Source organism: Lygodium microphyllum, chromosome 6 (assembly GCF_053477565.2).
Source record: "Lygodium microphyllum isolate KBCC chromosome 6, Lygodium_microphyllum_v1.1.10, whole genome shotgun sequence".
Lineage (NCBI taxonomy): Eukaryota > Viridiplantae > Streptophyta > Polypodiopsida > Schizaeales > Lygodiaceae > Lygodium > Lygodium microphyllum.
The window spans coordinates 57,187,893-57,196,022 of record NC_141140.1 but is presented as its reverse complement, the minus strand read 5'-3'; the positions used below and the strand labels follow the sequence as shown (position 1 = coordinate 57,196,022).

At 39.5% G+C, this 8,130-nt stretch overlaps 1 protein-coding gene across 1 annotated transcript; it reads right to left on the bottom strand.

Annotated features, from left to right (window-relative positions):
- Positions 1 to 1,047: 1,047 nt before the first annotated feature.
- Positions 1,048 to 3,512, bottom strand: LOC148034601 (protein neprosin-like). The gene is made up of 3 exons (XM_087680684.1): positions 3,411 to 3,512; positions 2,056 to 2,238; positions 1,048 to 1,419 (listed from the first exon to the last, which is right to left on the bottom strand). Exons 1-3 carry the CDS (start codon positions 3,510 to 3,512, stop codon positions 1,048 to 1,050), a joined length of 657 nt encoding a protein of 218 aa, XP_087536810.1.
- Positions 3,513 to 8,130: the final 4,618 nt, after the last annotated feature.

The window sequence follows — 8,130 nt, the reverse complement described above, 5'->3', positions numbered from 1 at the left end:
TGTGTATGACATATCAATAGTAACTAGAGCATACACACTAAGAAGCATAACATAAATTCTAGATTATATCATCAAATGATCAAAAGCCAATGAGCAAACCTTTTATTTCAAAACTCAAATGTAACCAAAAATGCAAAAAATCAAATTTTGTTGATAACAAGGAGAAGTTTTAACTTATAAGTTAGACTAATTGATATTAGATGTATAATTATACTATTTTTCATGTATTGAGGCATATTCTTATTATAATATAGTTTATTTCTTAAAGTTGAATCAACTTTGGATATATTAATTCCTACTACTTTTATCTCTAGGTCATACCAATAATAAATTTACATGGAGTTGAGGGTGCTACATGAAAAAGAAATGACATGGAAGCTATAGTTTTACAATCAAATAAATTCATCTAGAAAAGTAACATGTTCTTTTGAGAATGGCACTAAGTTTAATAATTTAGTGGTAGTAGAATAATGTTAAAGGTCTAGAAAGATTTTCTTACAATCCTTCATCATACGACAACAGTGATTCATTAAAAGTTGAAGAGAACACAAATTCCAATAGAGGGAAGAAATAAAGAATGCTTGCACGATAGAAGATCGGGTACAAGCATATTGTTACCCATTCATCCAGAGAGATTGGATCCAATCTTGTGTTATCCATGCTTTCTCTATTTCTTTTATCTCTTGCGATTTGTGTTCTCTTCAATTTTAGAATAATCTTTGCCATTGTACGATGAAGGACTATAGCAAAATTGAAGTGCTCGCGAACGCCAATTGTGTTGCAACTCAACTTGTTTGAAAGGTGTGGACTGAGTTTAATAGGTGCATGAGCTCAAACCCTTGGTTCCCCTTCTTTGATATCATAATGTAAAATCTATTTGCATCAATACTAAAGTCCTACAAGATGTAGGGTAGGCAAAGAATATATAAATATAAAAGAGGGTAATCAAAGAGCACCTTATAGAAAATTGTATGACAAAATGTACACGAAGATAATAAAAAGAGAGAGATTCTTTTGAATCTGAATATATGATGTAGACTGATAATTTCATGGGCATCTGTTACTTCGTCCAGGACCGCCAAACAATATATTCTGCCCCGTGGAGTCAGATTGGCCTTTGAGATCATAGCAGTTGGGCTGGGTAACCTTTGCGTTGAATGCATTGACAAGATTCATATGACCTGTGCTATTTGCTATTGCTATGTTTCGAGCAAAAGCCGACTTCCTGAGACCTTTGGATGGGAAGCGGCCGCTTCCCATTTGAGTACTGGTGTGCATACCATTGACCCTTGTGTTTATGACCTCGCCGCCTATATCTATGTAATTTGCCGATCTGGAAAGCCTCTGGAATAATGTCCCTGGCCAATACCCCACCACCTCAGGACCAACACGTAGCCACCAGTTTCCTGATTGAACGTCCTGCATCAGTCATCATTATCATCAGTAGTAGCGCCGACACTGCAACAATAATCCCAGAGCTGCCTTGTCCAAATAATTAGTGACTTGACCTAATCTCTTACGTTATTCAGCTAATATATGTAAGCCTGGAGTGATATTATTGACAGAAATGAGAGATTGAAATCAACCTTCCAAACTTGAAGAGGATTGATGTTATACTCTCGACCCCAAACGGTTGAATGACTGGTGAATGGTTCCCCGGGGATAACCTTTTGAGAAATTAATACAAATCCCGGACAGACCAGATTGTAACATCCCGTGCTCGTATAACTATCAGCCTTAACATATCAAAGCAAGTAGATCGATTAGATAAACCTGAACAGGAATCTAAAGCCTTAACTTATCTAAGCAAGTAGATTGATTAGAGAGACCTAAAGAGGAATCTAAATACCACCGCATGGAGCTTTCAAACAACTTGTATATTAGTCTGTGTGGGCAACGACGTACCGTCCAATATATGAAGAGGTGCGGTTTTTTGCTGCCATAGTATTGTGGATAAACCTAGGTGATGACAAGGATCAAAGTCTCACAATGGTTTACGTGCAAAGAGTAAGGAGTAACAAGAATAATATATGAAAGTTGTTAGATTAGCATTACCATCCATCCAACTTCGATAGTCTCTGTGCTGGAAGGATAACGCCTGTCTGAATTCACAAGCCATACTTGTGCCAAACTGAATTCATGTGACTCAGGTCTGACATATGGCTTCCAAACACTAAGAATAACTGTCACCCCATAGCCCTCATTGTCTCCTGTAAAGTAATTGCTCACAACAGCATACTAGTAAACAAAAGAATTCTTGTTAGGCTATCAACACCCTATATTACTTGAATATAACATGCACAAGCAGACAGACTCTCTCTCTCTCTCTCTCTCTCTCTCTCTCTCCTTGTGTACTTGCTATCATATTACCATAAACCCCTTTGTTTTCAATTAGGCCTTGCTTTCCAATATCATGCTTATTGCTCACGTGCTCTTTGTGTTAAAAAATCAATGACATATTATGTTTTCTAAATATATACTATTCTATGTATCTCTAGGTCCCCTCCTTTCATTAAATATCAAGAGTTTGTGTTACCTAGATATAAAGTTCTCTCTCTCTCTCTCTATACGTATCTCTCTCTCTCTCTCTCTCCCCTATGTCTTTGTGTGTCTCTCTCTCCCCCTTAACTCCCACACACACACACGCAATGTATTTAAAAAGGACTATAAAACAATTATACCTTGTGTTTTCATAACTTAGGTGCTCCTTATGTTAGTCAGGAAATAGATTTTGAAATATCATTCCAAAAAGGAAATCACAGTAAATATAGTTACCTCATGTGTCTGATCAGGGGATTCCTTGCTTTGAGTAAGTAGTTCGTCATGCTTTCTCTTCATGTGGATAGATTTTACAAAAGGGATTCTAGCTATAGGCACCGTGCCCGAAGGGCACAGTGTGGAATTGGCACCAGCTTGTAGATAATTAAAGTCTCGAAGATTTTCAAACGTAGATGGTTTTGATAGGGGTTGATCGATAATAGTAGCTATGGGAAAGGAGGTTGGGAATTCCTGAATAGAATGACCAATTAAAAATTATTTGTATGAGGTGATTTTAAGGGCAAATGCGAACTACATTAAAGCATTATTATCGTTAGGTATACTGCATATTGTAGTTCCAGAGTGTCCTGCATGTACCTGGAAAGTGTGGTTTTGGAGGAGAGGATGGTCGAACGCAGGCTGCTTCTCTCGCAAGACACAATCAATGCTATGCCCAGCTGGACTCTAGCAGTCATGTTTACGAAGTGATTAAGGGTGGAATGGCGTTATTTTGCAAAACAATGTGACCAGTTAACTACTAACCAACTAGTGACGGGAAGAGTGGTAATTAGCGGTCCTATTTTGCAAAGAATGCGAATACTGATAAACCGAGCGATCCAGTCATTAAAGATTGGTCACGATCACGTTCCCACCTTGAGCGTAATGACCGTATGCTTGGGTGGTGGGATGTCTGTACTCCGCGCGAAGCAGCACGACATCATCGTCGCGAACAGCGCCACCCACATCCCCGCCATCGTCGACCGCGAATGATCCGATCGGCAATAACCTCTCAAGGTCGCTAATGCCAGAATTGTCTCCACGCTAGTATGAATCTGCGTACGGGTAGATGATCTTCCTACTCGTTCCCAACAAAAATAGAAACATGAACACAAAGTCGGGCACCCTGGTTATATTAACATTGGTTATGATCCTTCTAGGTCGGTTAAAGCTACGGAAGCCTAGCTTCACATTCATATACTCAGATATCAGATATGGATAGATATGTTTTTCTCACTTGCCTCGTCAACAGAAAATGCCTCGCCCCATAAACAACGCTATAGATCCTATTTAGCATATTCAAAGCTCAAGCTCTAAGGTTCATGTGCAACATCCACACTGTCTCAACTAAACTATCTATTTCTTGAGCTCTATCCCCTACTCACGATCTCCCGGATGAGAAAGCCTCACTACCAAAAGACCTAATTGCAAGTATGGAGATCCTAATCCATAGTAGGGATTGAAAGTCTAAATGGTGAAGAGGGCATATATTAAACTAAGTGGATCATGATTATGTTGGAACCCCATTCCATGACCTCTTATATTTAGGATGACCAAGATGGAGAAATTGATGAGGGTTCCCATAAATGCTCTTTTTCAAGCTATTTGATTGTGAAGAAACTAAAGATGGACTGGAAATTGGACATGAATGGAAGTCCACTATAGAGAGATCTAAACCACATGGTCATAGAAATTCTTATTTAAAAAAACTTAAACACAACTACTTATACACAAACCACTTTGAGCCTCTTACTTGAAAATTTACATACAAACCACTCTATGAGCCTCTTACTTGAAAAATTGCCATGTGTTGGAAAGTCATAAGTTGTCCATATCAACATATCTTTCATATAAATTGCTATAATGATGGAGGTGGGGATTTCTCATTCATGTCAATACCTCTCCAAAGTTTACCTTGCTCCTACAATCAAGAACTGTAGGTACACATCCATATTCTTTGCTTTATGCTTCCCTAAAAATGAAAAAAGATAGTGTAATATTCAATATTCCCTCCCTTTATTGCTATGGAGGGTGGGATAGTATAATTCCCTAATACCTTGAGTCATACATTATCAAATATGTTTAAGATTTCAAATGAATTTACACCATATCCATACCCAATCAGAAAGTGACATTTCTTGGTTCTTCCTTAAAGATTGGCTAATTTCTGCAATATGCTTCCACGTACATGCATCTTTAGAAATTATCCAATTCCCATTAGTTGACCAATGAGAGGTATGCCATGCCATGAGCTCTCCCACCCATGTGCAAATGAATAAATCATGCATATTCAAATGTGATATGGCAGGAAAAGACTACTCACATGTAGAAAAGTGTTGTTTGCAATTTCAAAATGATTATATATACTAAAATTTATGCTTTTATATGTGGAGTATATTGAATTTTGAAAGGTGAGAAGGATCGAAGCTTGCACACGAGCTATGGCGGGAGAGCAAGAGCAAGAAAGAGAGAGACAAGAAATGGGAACTCCAACGGTCACAATGTGTGACCGGGCCTTCCTTTATTTACTAGTCACTAAAAAATGAATGTAAAGAATAAAGTGACGTGACGGGCGCTCGCCGCCTGCAGTGTGCAGTGGCGGGTACTGTCAGTGTAGTAATACACGGGGCGGCACGGCAGAGGCGCCTTTATCCCAACAACCTTCCACTTAAAGGCGAATCTGCCCCAGTGAGAGAGAAAAGAAAAGAAAAAGACATTACAACTGTACATAGGTACAAGGGATGAGGAAAGACATCATCTCATCCAACGCCCATCAATCTCCTGAGGAAGGCCAAGTGCTCAACAGTGAGGCTTTTTGTGAGCAGATCTGCAGGATTCTCGTCAGTGGAGATCTTGACAAGGTCAACAGACTTGTCCTCCACGACACCACGTATGAAGTGATACCTCACCTCAATGTGTTTCGTCTTCGCATGGAAGACCGGATTCTTAGCCAACTGAATGGCACTCATAGAATCCGAATGCAGTGTAGTTATAGCATCAATCCCAAGGTCAGCAACTAGACGGCCTAGGCATATGGCCTCCTTGCAAGCCTCAGTGGTGGTTGCAACATACTCGGCCTCAGTGGTAGAGAAAGCCGTACACTTCTGAACCCTGGACATCTAAGAGACATCACCTCCAACATAGGTGAATACATAGCCAGAAGTGGACTTCCTACTATCTGCATGTCCTGCATAATCGGAGCTAGTGTACCTCACAACCCCTGTATCGTGGCTGCCATAGCAAATACACATATCTGTTGTGTCCTTCAGGTACCTCATGATACCCTTCACGACATCCCAATGTTTCCTACCAGGTGTAGCCATATAGCGTGCCACAACACCAACTGCAAAAGCAATATCTGGATAAGTGGCTATCATGGCATACATCAAACTGCCCACGGCTGAAGCATAAGGGATCTGGGCCATCTCGGCCCTCTACTCATCTGTCTACGGACAATCGGCCCGTGATACCTTCACATATTGTGGGATTTGTCACACCTGTTGGGACGTCTACTCTAGTCACTCCATCTTTTGCTCATCCGTCCACATGTGGCAACTCTATGGGTGCTACTTTGAGAGATAATACCCCCGTGGGAACACCAGATGTACAGGGGTCTCCTAGATATGCCCAGGAGCGTGGTTGTACGTGGGAGTTGACACATCTTAGGCATACCCTAGAGGGGTATGGATACCTTGTAGATGATAGGACAAGAGCCGTCATCATGAATGATGAGGGGAGGAGGGTGGTGGCTCGTATGAGAGACAGGGAGGGAGAGGAAAGAGAGGGAAACATTAAACATAATAGGGAAAGAGAGAAAGAGAGAGAGAGGGAGGGAGAGGAAATGAGAGAGGGAGAGGAAGAGGGAGGGAGAGGAGAGAGAGGGAGAGGAAATAGAGGGAAACATTAAACATAATAGGGAAAGAGAGAAAGAGAGGGAGAGGGAGAGGGAGCGAGAGGAAATGAGAGAGGGAGAGGAAGAGAGAAAAGGAAAGAAGGAACGAGAGAGAGAGAGAGAAAAAAAAACATTAAAAATAATAGAGAAAGAGAGAAAGAGAGGGAGAGGGAGAGGGAGGGAGAGGAAATGAGAGAGGGAGAGAAAGAGAGAACAGGAAAGAACGAACAAGAGAGAGAGGGAGAAAACATTAAACATAATAGGGAAAGAGAGAGGGAGAGGGAGAGGGAGGGAGAGAGAGGAGGGAGAGGCTATTGTTATTGTTGTTGTTGTTTTGTTTTTTCTTTTATTTTTTATTCTTTGTTGTTGTTGTGGTAGTGGTAGTGGTAGTGATAGTGGTAGTGGTAGTGGTAGTTGGAGATTAATTTCTTATTATCTTGTTTGTTATTTTTGTGGTTGTCTTAGTAGTAGTGGTAGTGGTAGTGGTAGGGAAAAAACATTAAACATAATAGAGAAAGAGAGAAAGAGAGGGAGGGAGAGGAAATGAGAGAGGGAGAGGAAGAGAGAAAAGGAAATGAGAGAGGGAGAGGAAGAGAAAAAAAAACATTAAACATAATAGGGAAAGAGAGAAAGAGAGGAAGAGGGTGAGAGAGGGAGAGGAAATGAGAGAGGGAGAGGAAGAGAGAAAAGGAAAGAAGGAACGAGAGAGAGAGGGAGAGGGAGGGAGAGAGAGAAGGAGAGAGAGGCTATTGTTATTGTTGTTGTTGTTTTGTTTCTTCTTTTCTTTTTTTATTTTTTATTGTTGTAGTGGTAGCGGTAGCGGAAGTTGGAGATTAATTTCTTATTATCTTGTTTGTTGTTTTTGTGGTTGTCGTAGTAGTAGTAGTAGTAGTAGTAGTAGTAGTAGTAGTAGTAGTAGTAGTAGTAGTAGTAGTAGTAGTAGTAGTAGTAGTAGTAGTAGTGGTAGTTGTAACAGCTTGGAGGGGTCACTCATGAATATATGTATATATAACGTGAGTTCAAAAGAAGGGATTTTTAAAATACTATTTTTATACATTTTTTACATACAGAAGGGTGTCATATAAAGGGGTTACTTATAGATTGAATAAAAAAGGGTTGTGTTTTATTTAAGAAAAATTCACAGATTAGGATATTTATAAATAGGCCATGAACACATATTATATAGAGAATATATATATAGTGAACCCCTCGAGGGTAGCGGTAGCGGTAGTTGTTATTTAATTTCTTATTTTCTTGTTTGTTGTTATTGTGGTAGTCGTAGTAGTAGTAGTGGTAGTGGTAGTGATAGTAGTAGTTGTTGTTTAATTTCTTCTCTTCTAGTTTGTTGTTATTATGGTAGTTGTAGTCGTGGTCATAGTTGTGATGGTAGTAGTAGTACTAGTAGTAGTAATAGTAGTTTTCTTGTTTGTTGTAGTAGTAGTTTTTTTTCTTTTCTTGTTTATTGTTGTTTAGTTTTCTTGTTTGTTGTTGTTGTAGTAGTTTTTTCTTCTTTTCTTGTTTGTTGTTATTGTAGTAGTAGTAGTAGTTGTTGTTGTTGTTGTTATTGTTTTTTCTTCTTTTCTTGTTTATTGTAGTGATAGTGGTTTGTTGTTGTGGTAGCAGTCGTAGTCGTAGTCGTGGTCGTAGTCGTAGTCGTAGTCGTAGTCGTAGTAGTGGTTTTTGTTTGTTGTTGTTGTTATTGA

What these genes read in the sequence shown, in the direction of transcription:
- LOC148034601 (XM_087680684.1), bottom strand. Translation starts at nt 3,512, where the DNA reads ATGGCGGGGATGTGGGTGGCGCTGTTCGCGACGATGATGTCGTGCTGC. An exon ending in ATACGGTCATTACGCTCAAG is followed by an intron (nt 2,239 to 3,410) that starts GTGGGAACGTGA and finishes TTTGTTTACTAG; the next exon opens with TATGCTGTTGTGAGCAATTA. An exon ending in CTATCGAAGTTGGATGGATG is followed by an intron (nt 1,420 to 2,055) that starts GTAATGCTAATC and finishes TGACTGATGCAG; the next exon opens with GACGTTCAATCAGGAAACTG.